Source organism: Eucyclogobius newberryi, unplaced genomic scaffold (assembly GCF_026437365.1).
Source record: "Eucyclogobius newberryi isolate DKJ021-1_F unplaced genomic scaffold, fEucNew1.0.hap1 SCAF_17, whole genome shotgun sequence".
Taxonomy (NCBI): Eukaryota; Metazoa; Chordata; class Actinopteri; order Gobiiformes; family Gobiidae; genus Eucyclogobius; species Eucyclogobius newberryi.
In genome coordinates this window covers 15,348,340-15,363,533 of record NW_027315801.1, presented here as the reverse complement: position 1 = coordinate 15,363,533, position 15,194 = coordinate 15,348,340, and the positions used below count along the sequence as shown (strand labels likewise).

The 15,194-nt window shown below is 40.0% G+C and overlaps 1 protein-coding gene across 1 annotated transcript; it reads left to right on the top strand.

The window, feature by feature from the left end:
* The first annotated feature begins 154 nt into the window (after positions 1-154).
* dcp1a (decapping mRNA 1A) lies at positions 155-14,474 on the top strand. The gene is made up of 10 exons (XM_072449271.1): positions 155-328; positions 589-629; positions 1,570-1,697; positions 6,568-6,634; positions 6,716-6,854; positions 8,047-8,145; positions 9,467-9,970; positions 10,633-10,795; positions 10,904-11,061; positions 11,396-14,474. The coding sequence occupies exons 1-10, from the start codon at positions 197-199 to the stop codon at positions 11,474-11,476; spliced, it is 1,512 nt and encodes a 503-aa protein (XP_072305372.1). The 5' UTR covers positions 155-196; the 3' UTR covers positions 11,477-14,474.
* The last annotated feature ends 720 nt before the right edge of the window (positions 14,475-15,194 follow it).

Sequence of the window (15,194 nt, the reverse complement as noted above, 5' to 3'; positions counted from 1 at the left end):
TGATTTCACCCATAGCAGTAGCACTCAGTCGAATTGCAAATGACCTAAATCTTGGGTCAGATCAGATTCAGATTAATCACGTGGAACAAAAATAAGCCTCTGGCAAAGTTTCCATGCACACAGGTCCATTTCCGGTGAAAGCGGAAGTGATAAGTGCCCGCAGAAAGCCTTCCGTGCGAAGTCAAACAAACACAAGATGGAGAGCGCACACGCAGGACAAGTGATGAGTTTAGCGGCTCTGCAAAGACAGGACCCGTACATAAACAAGCTGCTCGACGTCACCGGACAAGTGGCACTGTATAACTTTAATGCTAAAACAAATGAATGGGTATGTTTGTCCCCAAAAGCACATGTAACGTCACATATCAGACACACGCTAGCTTAGCTTTAGCAAACACGAGCTAACGATAACATCACTGAGGTTTTACGGAGTGTATCTCAATAGCTTTTAGATTTTTAACCAAAAATAGTGTATTTGTAATGTATGACGTAGACATGTCTTTTTCCTTGTGACACTCAGCTGCTCGTGTGCTAACAGCAAACAGCCACAACCTCTATTATACCTGTTGTTTTTTGTTTGTTTTTCAGGAGAAGACCGAAATTGAAGGCACCTTATTTGTTTATTCGAGGTCAGATTTATTTCTGTGAATTTGACAGAAGTATTGATCATCTTTGTGTGTGTGTCCTGTTCTTTTTTGTTGTTGTTGCGTCGTCATTTGACGTATTTCGCACGTGGCCTTGGTATTGTAAACAACACATTATAATTGTATCTACTGCTATGTTTTCCATCCAAACTTAAAAAAAACTCGAGATGCCACAGTTACTATGACATGTCCATTTGCAGTCTTTAAAACTTGTAATTGGGTTTTATCACTGCAGTTCCCAAATCATTCACATAGAAGTTCCTCGTGAAGCATCTGGGAAATGCATTTGATAGACTTTGGCCAGATTTCATGTTTAGGACCATATTTTAGTTTTGTATGCTCTCTTGTGTCTTATTTTTGTTCTGTGTTTTTTTTTTTTTTTATAATGTTTTTTTAAAGAGAAAGAAGGGGTAAAAAAAGGATAATATCACAGTTGTTTTGGATGTATGCAAAATTAGAATATTGAGCATATTGTATAAAATTAAGATAATTATAAAATACCAGTGTGATATTTCTGCACTTTTGGGGTTAATGTTATGGTCTTTTCATGTTTTGTGAAACTTGAACCTCAGCCAAGAGATTTTGTTGAAAAAATATTTGTTTTGTTAGTATCACCCATCCCTTTTTAGTGAATCTTGCTTTAGTAATTTTGAACATTTTAGTCCTTAACAGCAGGAAATTAAAACGTTATTGTGGGAAGAAATAAACCCAATGTCTAACAATAGAAGAAGCACCTCAGAGTAGTGATTATTGACTTATATCGTAGTTTAAAACATAAGCATACTCCTGTCAAAATCTTTCACGTGCATTAGAAAATAAATTCATATATTTAAAAAAAATTAAAACGTTTTGTCAATGAAATATATAAGATCAAAAGCCCATCTGCTGTAATATTGGTAAAGTCAACATTCCTTTTGTGTTGTAGGTCTGCCTCTCCTCGTCATGGCTTCACCATTATGAACCGACTTAGCACTGAGAATCTGGTGGAGCCAATCAACAAAGACTTGGAGTTCCAGCTTCAAGATCCCTTTCTGCTCTACAGGAATGGAAACTGTGAGTATCCTTAGACCACTGTAAAGGAACTAACACGGTATTTGTCGGTGCTAAACACTTAAGCACAATATAACATTAATTTGTAACTGCTTGTTGTCTATACTTGTGCAGCACAATATATCCAGAAATGATTGATATTGCTAATGCAATAATTGTTATCCCATATTTAGATGAATTAAGTGAATTAAGGCATGTGCATTTTTGATAAAAGCATTGTGTCAAAACTTATATTACAATAATAAAGGTTAGGCTGAAATAAGTTTGTCAATGGCAAACTAATCAATCGTTGCAATAATTGTCAACTAATTCAGTAATCAAATAGTTATCTGAATTGTATACACAGATTCCAAACCATGCCATGAGCTGAAGGAGCAGGTTTTATGGCTCAGGCAATTGGTTTTGATTGTAAATGTCCATCAACATGGCCTCAAGTGACATCCATAGATCCATCTATATCTATAAATAACAAAATGGTCATTAGTTGCAGCACCAAATGAAACTATTTATCACATATTTGTGATTAGTCAACTATAAAACATAATGGTAGTTGTGTTCTGATTGATAATGTTAAACCTTATCTGGACTATACAGACTCTAAAATACATGTAAAAAGACCTTTTATAATAAAGACAGTGGCATTATAAATCAATGTCAAAACACTTCTTATTTTCCTCAATAGAACACTTTATTTGTAAATATTCTGTCCTCTCTTAGCATATTTTTTTACCTTTTATAAGATAAGATAAGATAAAGGTTGATAATATATTTTAAAAGTCTTAATGTACAAAATAAATGATCGTTTGACTAATCTGCTAATCACTGACTTAAGTAATCATTAGTTGCAGTCCTCGGACACATGATAATTGATATTCAGTTTTCTTTCTCATATGCTGCCTTTTGTAACTGGCATAGTTTACCTCTGAAAAGCCCATACAGGCACCGTCCCAGCGTTCGGTGGAGCAAGGCTTTTCCTCTCTGCTTCAGACCGTTTGGGCGCCTTCTGGTGTCGAGCAGGAGAATCTGATCTATGAGTTTTTCAGTCATGACTCCAAACAGGCCAATGCAACAGTTTGTACAGATTTGCTGGTCAAAGCGTTTGAAGTCATCTCACACGATCCAAAAGCATTGCATCAAATTTTGAGAAAGTAGCTGACGGCGCTGCCTCCGAGGTAGTTGACCACGAGCCTGAAGAGCAGCTTCAGCACGGCCACGAACAAGGAGTTGGAGTGTTTTCCCATTTGTTTGCTGATGAGGAAAAACAACATTGCCAGAGACAGGGTCAGCGTGGACGGCTCTCCTTTCGGACTGGGCTTGGCCATCAGTCTCGCCGGTATAGAAGACATTCTGGTGTTTCCTCTGGGTTTTTATATTGGATTCACAAAGACGTCAGTCCATTTGCGCCATCCAGAATGCAACAGTCCCTCCGGAGTTGTGATACAATCGTGCCGAATCTCTTCTCGCTGTTGCAAAGTTAGAGGAGAAACACCCAAATGTCAGACAATAATTACAACGACTGATTGACTGGACTGACCTTGAACGATCTGGACGCCTGGATAACGATGATGAGCGCAGTGTGTTTACTGGCTGCTCTTGAGTCCCTTGGGTGACACTGGTAAGTAACAGAGACAAACACAGGGCTGCTGGGTAACGGCCCGGTCTCGTGGGCCCTCAAAGCTCACACCACACAAATGATATACAATATGCAATACAGACATCATGGTAATAATAGGTTATGGTGGAAAAGGTGAGTACGCCTCAAAGTGCCTATGACAACTTTTCAGGATTTTCTCATTTTGACGTTATATGGTGTATTTATACAACTTGTTCATCTGAACCACAAACTGGACTGGACTCATAACACAGACGCACTGTACAGGAAGAGCCAGAGTCGGCTCTACCTCCTGAGGAGACTCGGGTCTTTTGGAGTGACAGGGCCACTCCTGAAGACCTTCTATGACTCTGTGGTGGCATCAGCCCTCCTGTACGGTGTGGCCTGCTGGAGCAGCAGCATCACAGAGAGGGAGAGGAAGAAGCTGGACAAAGTCATCAAGAAGTCCAGCGCCGTCCTGGGCTGTGCTCTGGACTCGGTGCAGGAGGTGGGGGACAGAAGGGTCCTGGCTAAATTCACATCTATGCTGGACCATGAGTCTCACCCCCTGCAGGACACTCTGTCCGCTCTGGAGAGCAGCTTCAGTGATAGACTGATCCACCCTCGCTGTGTGAAGGAAAGGTTTCGCAGATCTTTCCTTCCTGCTGTTGTCAGACTCTACAATACAATACTGATGTAACCATGTGCAATACCATCATATTCATGTGCAATACTGAATCAACCATGTGCAATACCTGTAAATAAGAGTGTTCTATTTTGTTTTTTATACAGTTTACTTACCTGCTAATAGTATTACCTAGTCTTGTGCTAGCTATTTTTACTTTATTTTTATTTTATTTTATTCTATTATCATTATTTTATTATTATTATTATCTGATTTTTATTTATTTTATTTTATTTCCCCCCCTCCATTCCCTATTAAGATAGAGAGAAGTTTTGTTAATGAGTTTTTTTGTTTTTGTTCATAAGAGTTCTATTAAGAGTGTGTTTTGAAACTTCCTATAATCTGTCCTTTCCTCCTGTTCTACTGCGTTGTAACAAAATTTCCCCTTGTGTGGATATTAAAGGATTATCTTATCTTATCTTAAATATAAATGATAGCTTTACAACAATCTATTAGGTATTTGTGGAGAAAAAGTAGAATCATTTGTATAAAATGGCAGGAAATGACATCACACTAGAAACACTCATTCCATCCCAGTTTAATGCATAATTTATACAAAAGAAATAACTTTTTTGACCCCTAAACAATAATTCAACAAAATAAAGGTGCTCTCATATATTTGTATTTCTTACAGGCGTAATGGACATTTTTTTTGGCCCAAATCTGAGTCTCATAGAGGTCTCGTAGCATGGACTGCCTATTAGTCCTGCCACGTATCGATCATAGAACGCACCTACCGCTCACCTGCAGCCTCGTTCTGGCTCGTCCCCACGAGCGGCACGTTTCCCTGTGTCTGAGCGCATGGATCTATCATAATATAGTTCCCTCAGTGTACAGGACAAAATTAAGACAGAGAAAAACAGTTCGAGCTGACTCAGAAGAGACGGAAATCTACGGGAGATGCGATGCGATCCGTTGCACTAATAAACAAACTCACTTTTAGCCGCGAGGCTCTTGTGCAGGTCCGCACGGGGAGAGTGCGCATGCGCACTTCCGCTTCAGTTCTCAAATCGGCGAAAAATCGTCCATTACGCCTTTAATTTAATTTATTAATTTCTTATTACAATAGATACGTTTTGGCCCAGTGGTTGCAAGCTAATTTCCTAGTGTGATGTCATCAATTACAAACATGAAGTAAAATTATGCACCTACGAAAATGTTCTTTTTTTTATTTATTTTTTTAGCAAAATGTGTCACTCCAATTTAGTTCAATGAGTAGTCCAACTTGTCATAAGCACTTCAATGTCATCTTCCCGTTAACAAATGGCAGAGTTTTGCAAAATAATTCTGGAAGATGCAGACCCCGTAAACGATACCTAAGGCTTGTTCTGGGCGACATCATAAAGTCAATCATCATTAGCTGCCCGGCCCTTGTTTCAGATGTCTTCACAACATTCTATTGGCCAATAATACTGAACACTGATGTGGAGCATCTCAATTTAATATACCGGTAGTTAAAATGGAAATTTTTGTAGTGAAACTGCAAGTTTATGGATCCAGTCACATTAGTGAATTTACTTTTGTGATATTTCTTGGCATAATCCAATGTAATCAGTAAGAAAACACCCGGCGCTTGTCTCATCTGAGAGTATAACATCGAGTTTGTGAACTAAAAACATTGTAACTTCCCGAATGGATCCTAGGGGAGGTGAAACATGGATTTCACTGGACAAACTGGGATTAACCTCAGTTTACCACAGAATATGATTCATCCAGGTGGTTTAGTCAAACTAAAAGCACTCAGACACGTGAGTGACATCAGAGCCTGGTTCAAACTAGGGCTGCAACTAACGATTATTTTAGAAATCAATGAATTTGTCAATTATTCTTTCGATGAATCGACGAGTTGTTCAGATTTCTACAACATTTGACCAAAATTAAGCTAAAGAGATGCTGATTTAGAACCTCTTCATGAAGTATATTTACAATAAATAGTTTTAAATCAAAAACTCAAAGTACACATTTTGAGATAAATACTAAGTCACGTATACTGCATAGTTCAGAAAGCGGTTATTTGATTAGCGAAAATTTGAGTGAAACCGTTTCAGGATCCTGTGGACCATCAAATGAACTACACATTTTCTGTGTTTCATTCATTCATTTTTATATTTTATTTAGGATGTACTTATCATGCCCTATTTGTATAAAATGTTCAATGTTTTGTTATTTGCGTTGCACCGAACCACCAGGACAAGTTCCTATGTCTGTGAATTTTTGTTCATCGACAAATGGCACTAAAGCCTTTTCTGATTCTTATGTAATTGCAGCTCAATTTGTGGCAAACCTTCTTTTTTCAGCTCATGGCGTGTTTTGGAACCTGCGTATAGACCAGTTCATAATTATTTGATTACTTAATTAGTAATCCAGTAAACTAGTTGCAGTTACTTGATGAACGGTCATGCACAGGTACAAACAAAGGGACACAGACAGAACATGCAAATTCCAAATCCCTATTATCACATTTAACAAGTCCATATTTTATTTTGTGACCTTTATGTTACCCGGGTAAAAGATGGAGACCTGGGTCAAAGTTGACTCCATTTTCTTGTATTGAAACGGTTTAGTTTGACACAAAGTATTCTGCTCTCGTCTTTCAGTGGGAATCTACAGTATTTGGTTCTACGACAAGAGGGACTGTCACCGCATCGCTCAGCTGATGGTCAGGTAAGTGTCCACACACGTACTCCACATGTTTGTGTGTGTTTGGCACGGTCCCTTCCATATCTGCTCATCTCCGGATCTCAGGATAGTGAGGCAGGAAACCGAGCATGCCCAGAGAACGTCCCCTGAGCGAGTGGACACAGCCAGGACCAACGGGGCCCCAGAATCACGCTCCATAGACATCCTGCAGCTGCTCAGCAAAGCCAAAGAGGAGTACCAGAGAGTGAGTGGACAATGAAGCCTTTAACTATGTCTTCTGCTCATTTCCCCAGTGAAAGAAATTTCCCCATGTGGGACAATAAAGGATTATCTTAAAAACATTCTGCTTAACAGTTGAATCTATGTGAGATTTTACTGCCTCTCCCTCTGCTTTATTTGTCCCTCCCTCTGCTTTATTTGTCCCTCCCTCTGCTTTATTTGTCCCTCCCTCTGCTTTATTTGCCCCTCCCTCTGCTTTATTTGTCCCTCCCTCTGCTTTATTGGCCCCCCTGTCTCTGCTTTATTTGCCCCCTGTCTCTGCTTTATTTGCCCCCTGTCTCTGCTTTATTTGCCCCCTGTCTCTGCTTTATTTGTCCCTCCCTCTGCTTTATTTGTCCCTCCGTCTGCTTTATTTGCCCCTCCCTCTGCTTATTTGCCCCCTCCCTCTGCTTATTTGCCCCCTCCCTCTGCTTTATTTGTCCCTCCCTCTGCTTTATTTGTCCCTCCCTCTGCTTTGTTTGCCCCCTCCCTCTGCTTTATTTGTCCCTCCCTCTGCTTTATTTGTCCCTCCCTCTGCTTTGTTTGCCCCCTCCCTCTGCTTTATTTGTCCCTCCCTCTGCTTTGTTTGCCCCCTCCCTCTGCTTTATTTGTCCCTCCCTCTGCTTTGTTTGCCCCCTCCCTCTGCTTTATTTGTCCCTCCCTCTGCTTTATTTGCCCCTCCCTCTGCTTTATTTGCCCCTCCCTCTGCTTATTTGCCCCTCCCTCTGCTTTATTTGCCCCTCTGCTTTATTTGCCCCTCCCTCTGCTTTATTTGCCCCTCCCTCTGCTTTATACCCAGTGCAGACAGTGACATTTCTGACACTTCATTCACAGCTATAACTTTGTGCAGTGATAATCATACACAAACCCACCGTTTAAAGAAATCTTGAGTACAAGAATGTAGTATGTAACCAGGTTTTTCCATAGACTCTTTATTTAAAATGTATAGATTTTTATTTAGTTATGTGGGATAAAGTAAGATCTTGAATGCTTTTGTATATTGAATGCACAAAGCTCACTGACCCGAGTTGACATTGTCGCTAAATGTGGGATTATTTTTTGTTTTTTTGTTTTTAAACCCTCTTTCTGACCAATCCCTGTTCTTGGGCTCAGCGGTCACAGCCTCTGACTCTTTGACAAACACAAATCCCGGTTCATGTGCTCTTTGTGCTTTCTAGGCTCAGTCTGGAGACGCAGATGTGCCCAGTGCTGCAGAGTCCACCGTGAAGGCCGCGCCCCCCTCTGATCGCACCCGCAGCACCCCTCAGCCTGAGAAGGTGAGGAGGGGGGAGTTCACCCTCACACCATAACCAGTCAAATCATTACTTTCATCTGCAGTCACCCATTCCTCTATGTTCATGAATGAAATGTTTCTGAACGATAACGTGAAGTCCATGTGACATTAACAGACTTACTTTACTTTTTTGGAGCATAATTGAACTGAAAGGACTTTGACTTTCAAGATTGTCACAATTACTATTGTTTTGTTCATACTCGAGCTGCTCATGATTCATTTCGTAGACGATTATGCAACGATAGAATTTTCTGAGTCATTTTAAATACATTTCTAACTAAAGACATTTTTAAATATGATGAAATGAGGCTTTTTGATTGAAAAATATTCCTGAATAAATTGTATGAATTACGAAAATTAGAACTAGATCCTTCTTTTTTGAAATGTTGCTTTAATAATGCCATTTTCTATATTAAAGAAAGTTTTTTTTTTTTCTTCTTTTTTTTAACAACAACAACAAAACAATTAACAACTGGAGTTGCGTTTTGTCTCATTTATGTGCGTTTGAGTGATCCTGTATCTTATTGTGGACTTTGAACGGGCTATTCCGAGTCATGTGATGGAAATTATCCTCCCATGTTTTTAAAATCTACTCCTAGGTTGTACTGACTGCTACTGAATACTTTTACTTTTGTTTCCCTTCCCCATAGTTTCCAGCAGATGGCGCTGTTCTTATTCACATCTGTTTGTTCAGGGCTAAATGCATCTTTCTCTTTTATCATTTGGATTTTTCTTATGTCCATAAAATGTAACATAGCGACACTAAACCCTTATAAACCATTCTAAAGTATACAACAGCTTAGACATTTTATCTTAGATATTAAACAAGTAACAACCAATGTGTATGGACATAATCTCTGCTGTGCACTGGACTGGGTAACATTATGTAACTTAAGCTGTAGTTAGAGCTGTGTTTGTATTCATATAATAGAATTCAAGATTTTGTTAACAGACAAGACTAAATAAGTATAGTTTAAAAACAAAAAATAATCAAATTTCCAAAGTTCCAAAATGCATAGTGACATTTCACTGTAACAAGCAGCAGATTGTCATTTACATTTGTTTTAGAAAAGAGGCAATATGACCATGTCTAGATTTTTCAAACATTTAAATCAGGATGTGGGTGGGGATTGGGGGTGGGTGAAAACGGGAACACTGGAGCCTCAGTTTACTCAAACCTGCAGGAATCACTCAAATGCAACCCTGAGTAAACTGACGATTTGAAGCTCATTATTCAAGTTGATGATTCTAAAATGTTCTTGTTGGAAGCTGAATTCCTTTTCTCTTTTTGATTTCCCCCTCAGCCCTCTCGTATTGTGAAGCAGATCACTGTGGAGGAACTCTTTGGTTCCTCCCTCCCTAAAGATCCCTCCCTGCCCATGATGCCCACCTCCAACCCTCCTCTTCTGCCCCCTCCTGGCGCCGCCTCCGACCCCTCCGGCACTTGCCAGGCCTATCCCACACCTCCGAGACCCCAGCAACAGCCCGTGGTCATCCTCCCCTCCGCCTTCAGCCTCAGCCCCAGCCCGGTGTTCCAGCCCCTGAGCCCCGTCTCTCCTCTGGGGCCCCCTCGTCAGCCTCCCCCTGCTCCCGCCCCGCAGCCTCAGCCTCCCGGGGCCTTTTTGGGACAGGAGATTCTCAATTCACTCAAACCAGCCGCAGCGGTCAACCATGCGGACATCCACAAACCCGTCCTTGCACCCAACTTCCTGCCCAGCACTTTAGTCCCGCCTCACAGCTTCCAGGAGCCAATGGGGAAGCCTCTACGACCACAAAATGACACTCCCGGTTTGGTTAAACCTATTACGGTGAGTGTAAGGGTTTTTATTCTACATAAAGTTCTACAAAGGTGATTCAGTTCAGTTATTTTTGATTGAGGTTGTCATAACTCCATGGCAACAACTGCTAAGTTAAATAAACTAGTTTCATGGATCCACCAGTTTCATGGATGATCTCGAGGAAGTATGAACGTCTACAAAGTATGTGTGTGTTTGAAGATGTACTGCATGTATGTGTAGTGTACGTTACAGTTAAAGCTGTTTGTTTCATGTATTATTATTTTATCATACATTTATTTTTGGTTTGGCTCTCTGGTCGGTTATTTACATTTAACATTTTTCTACTATATATATATATATATATATATATATATATATATATATATATATATATATATATATATATATATATAATAAAATAAAAGTATCTAGATTTGTGAAATACTGAAATTATTTTATTGAGCAAAAATACTTCAATATGCAAATTTAAAGGCACAGTGCCCTTTAGCTCAAAAACAAAAGTATGCTTTTACTTTTCTTTTTAATTAAAAAACAACAACATTTTGTGTTTGTATTAAACTAAAAATGTAAAACATGTTTCAGTGTAAAATCTTTTGGTTTTCCTGGTGGGTAGAGCAGGTCTATGCACTGTACTGGCCTCATGTGCTCTGACCTGTGTCTCCTGTCCTCAGGCAGTGTCTATGAGTCCAGCTCTGAGTGCAGCCGAGGCGTCTCTGCTCCTGTCCCCCAGCGTCTTTCAGCAGTCCATCGGCAAACTTCCCCCAGCCGCCGTGGTCCCTCCTGTGCATGTCCACCCCACTGTCCACTCCAATGTCCACCCTAATGTCCACGTCCCTGTCCACCCTAATTCCCATCCCAATATCCACGTCCCAGCCAATGTCCACATCCATCCCAATGCCCATCCCCACCCCCATAGCCACCCTAATGTCCACCCCCATATACACCCTAATGTCCACCCTAATGTCCACCCTAATGTCCACCCTAATGTCCACCCTAATGTCCACCCTAATGTCCACGCTGAACCCTCGTTACCCGGAGACGCCCAGCCCAGCCTCTTCTCCAGAGCACAGCTACAGGACACACTGGTGCATCTGATAAAGGTGATGTGAGTCAGCATGTGAGACTGTATTCTTCTCTTAGTTTCAGTGCCACAGTGTAAGCGAACGGTAAACGCGAGCATGTGAGCGACGGTAAATGCGAGTGGACGGTAGACACGAGCATGTGAGCGACGGTAGACACGAGCATGTGAGCGACGGTAGACATGAGCATGTGAACGACGGTAAACACAAGCATTTTACCGACGGTAGTTTATTGAAGTACAGGCCTGATAATTTGGTAAAGTATATTTTGAAGTATATGTCTTGTGATCAAACCCACATGTTATGTATTCTTCATGTAATTTTCAATAGTATTAACTTCCTGTTCCTCTCTCAGAACGACCCGGACTTCCTGGGTGCTATCCACGACGCCTACCTGCAGAGCCTTTCTAAAGACCTGAGCAACATGAAGCTGTAGCAGGGCTCACCACGAACAGGTTTTCTACAAACGGGTTCATCTCCCACTCTGTTCTCCCTCCTTGTGGATACTACTGCTTGATTCACCTTGTCTTTCTTGGACACGTGTTTGTGTGAATCCTTTGAAAAACTTGAACTGTAGAATGCTTGACCACGATTAACTCAACCTCCAAGCAGTGGAGGTTTTCTATGTGAGGACTTTGAGTATGATTTGGAAAAGAATGCATGCTCCTCCAGCCTAACAAAGCAGACCTCCTTTTAGTTGAAGCATAAAACTACTTGTCTTGTGTTTTTTAAAGGCGGAAGAGATTATACAAATGTGACTTTTGTTCATCAAAGAAGACAAATTTTGTGTCTGCTTGAAGCTCATGCCCTGAACTGCAGCTAATGCCCTGAACTGCAGCTAATGCCCTGAACTGCAGCTCATGCCCTGAACTGCAGCTCATGCCCTGAACTGCAGCTAAATGCCCTGAACTGCAGCTAAATGCCCTGAACTGCAGCTAAATGCCCTGAACTGCAGCTAAATGCCCTGAACTGCAGCTAAATGCCCTGAACAGCAGCTCATGCCCTAAACTGTAGCTAAATGCCTTGAACTGCAGCTCATGCCCTGAACTGCAGCTCATGCCCTGGACTGCAGCTCATGCCCTAAACTGTAGCTAAATGCCTATAAGCATCAGGCCTGTCTTTGGACAAGGACCATGCAAAACATATTCCTTAAATATTTTGCCTTTTTCCCCCAATTCTTTTTCAAGCCCACAGTCTGAGTTCTGTATCTGATTTTGCTGGAGAGGATCGTGCAATAGACAATAACAGTGTTTATGGAATAATCCAAAACTCCAAAGCTTACAAAGAAATGTCCTTGGTTCCGTTCACTCTAAACTCCAGGAGACGGCCTTCAGACAGAACAGGCAGGTTCTGTACATTTTCACATGCATATAATAAAATGCATTTCATATCATTTTCTTGTGCGTCTGCTTTGGCAGCTCATTAAATTGCTCTACAAAAAACACAAATGACAGTCAGGTGTTTCCCAGGTCAATAATTGTGTTGGAGCTCAATCTACTGTCCGCAGAGGGAGTTGCATAGGGTAGATAAACAAACCTAGCTTTCCCTCAACATGCTAATGCAGGCACGCCGTCGTCATGATGGTGATCTGAGGCAGAAATACTCAGATCAAGTCCGGCAAAGATTCTCTTAGAGCTCGACCAATGATGTCACAAATCTGTAAAATGTGTAACTTGAGTGTTTTCTGAGGCTCAGAAGGAGAGGACTCACTAAACAGGATTCAACAAACTAGTGTGAATGAAGCTAAATAGAACTTCAGGTGTGTTTTTGGTGAGGGAACAATGTTAGAACATGGTCAAAAGCTCAAAATAGTCTAAACTAGTCGAATTAAAATCGTCTAATTGGGAAACTGGTTTAAAATACATATGTCAAAGCAATAAAACATGAATCAATAACTTGTGTCAACATCAAATGATCATGGAAAAGGATAGCTTTTTGGACACCTAAATCTGGCTGAAATGACATAAGAGTCCTTTTGAAAAGACATGCTGTATTAAAGCGGTGCTAGTCTTGACCTAAACAAGCAGATCACTCTTCAGCTCACTCTAGTGTTTCTCTTTCTTTTTTTCTTCCTTTTTTTAAAGGGAGTGTCTGCAGAGCCGCGGCTCCTGAAACTGCGCCGCTATTTGACCGCGTTTTAGCGCCGTTTTCGACCGCGCCGGGTTAAGGTTAGGGTTAAGGTTAGGGTTAGGGTAAGCCATGACGCTATAACGGGCTATAAGGGTCCCTGAAACTGCGCTGCGCCGCGGCTCTCCAGCCACAGCCTTTTTTAAAAGGATGCTTTGGCACTGAGGCTTTATTAGACGGGGCCATTTTAGCTTGAAATGGGGATGAGTTGGAGGACATGCAGTGAATTGCATTGGATTCAATGCTGCGTCTGCTGCACAGAGCCTAGCATATGTGCTTCTGCCTTAACCACTCCACCACCAGGTAGTGCAGTTCAGCGGTTCTCAAAGTGTGGTGCGGGTTCCTCTGGTGTGGATTCCTCTGCGGCTCGAGTGTTTGTGAATGGAGCGTTTTAACCCTCGCAGGTCTGTTTAATGCCAGTAAAAGCATGTGTTTTTTATTATGATTATTTTGTCTTATCACCGACTTCTAATGAAAAGTATTCAATTCAAATGTGAGCTACAGAAAATGACAACGTTATCTCATTTACATATTCAAGTTTATGGTTGAATAGGAATTTAAAAAATAAACGTATTATTTTTATTCTCATTAAAAACTACTGCAGTAATTCTTGGATTTTTTTTTAATTATTCTTTTTAGAAAATGGTACAAAACGACTCAAATCACAATTTCCCCCCTCCAAAAATGCTCTTTTGTGTTTATTTAGATTCCCCACTGGTCACAATCTAGGTTTTATTTTTATAATTTCTTTTACTCTGAATTGAAATCCCCAAATGTTTAAAACAATCGGTTGGCACCCGCAGTGTTGAAGATACAATTTAAAAATTACTCCTCTGAATGTGTGTGGAATGTGGAGCTAAATCACAATTTCCATTTGATCAAAATTAAGATTAATTTCTTCAGATGATGGATCGTGATTATTCGGCTTAAAATATAATCGTAATGATGAAAAATACAATTGAATGAAACTTAAGCAGCAAAGAGTAATTTAAGTTAAATTTATACTATAAAATTCCATCTAGTGTACATTGTTTAAATCCAGCTGTCACTCACACAGAAGCTGACCAAATCTGGGAACAAATTGTGTTTGATCATGAATGACAACAGAAAAGCACAAATCAGATGGATATGAGACGTTTCAGCTCGTGACATGCCTCAGTCTGTCGATGTTTACAGTATCAGAGATGTTCTGATATTACTTTTACTCATGATGGTATTTAAGATTTTAAGGTTGTTTTACTCCTCAGTTGAAATGTTTCTTGAAAAAATATATTGTTTTCAGAAATTATGTTAATTTTGTAATATCTTTGTCATGTGTAATTTTGTCAGTTATGACTTATTTTGTGATAATAAAGATGTATAAATAAAAGGTTGTCTTTTCAAGTTATGTATAAATGGTCAAATGTGATATCATTTCTGTTATTCTGTTAAAACTTAGTTCAATATTGTGAATGAAGATTTGCACATTTTTATTATTGACTTAATTGTGGTATAAAAATTCCACAAAAATAGCTGTTTAACTATAAAAAATGTTATGCGTGTATTTCTGCACTTTTGAGATTTGTTTTACAGACATTTACCATTTGTCTGATCATTAAACTGACCGTTTAAAAACAAGTTTTAATTTTTATAATTTACATAAAATTGCCTGAATAAGATAAGATATTCCTTTATTGTCCCACATGGGGAAATTTCATTGATGCAACGCAGGTAGATACAGAGGTAGATACAGAAGAAAAGAACGGATCACTTATAGGAAGTTTGAAAAACACTTTCAGTAGAAGATCTCCTATAAACAAAAACTCCTACAAACAAAACCTCCCATTTCCCAACAAGGGATGGAGGGAAAAAATAATAAAGATAAAAATAAATAAATACATGAATTTCACAGTAATTGCACATGAATCACGACAGTAATTGCACATATGACGGAATTGCACATGGTTAGGTCAGTATTGCGAGTGTTCAGGACTAACAGTGTTTGTTATAAAGTCTGACAGCAGCAGGAAGGAAAGACCTGCGAAATC

Coding starts and splice junctions, on each gene's coding strand:
- dcp1a (XM_072449271.1), top strand. CDS start 197: ATGGAGAGCGCACACGCAGGACAAGTGATGAGTTTAGCGGCTCTGCAA. Junction 630..1,569: donor ACCTTATTTGTTTATTCGAG/GTCAGATTTATT, acceptor TTTGTGTTGTAG/GTCTGCCTCTCCTCGTCATG. Junction 9,971..10,632: donor GTTTGGTTAAACCTATTACG/GTGAGTGTAAGG, acceptor TCCTGTCCTCAG/GCAGTGTCTATGAGTCCAGC.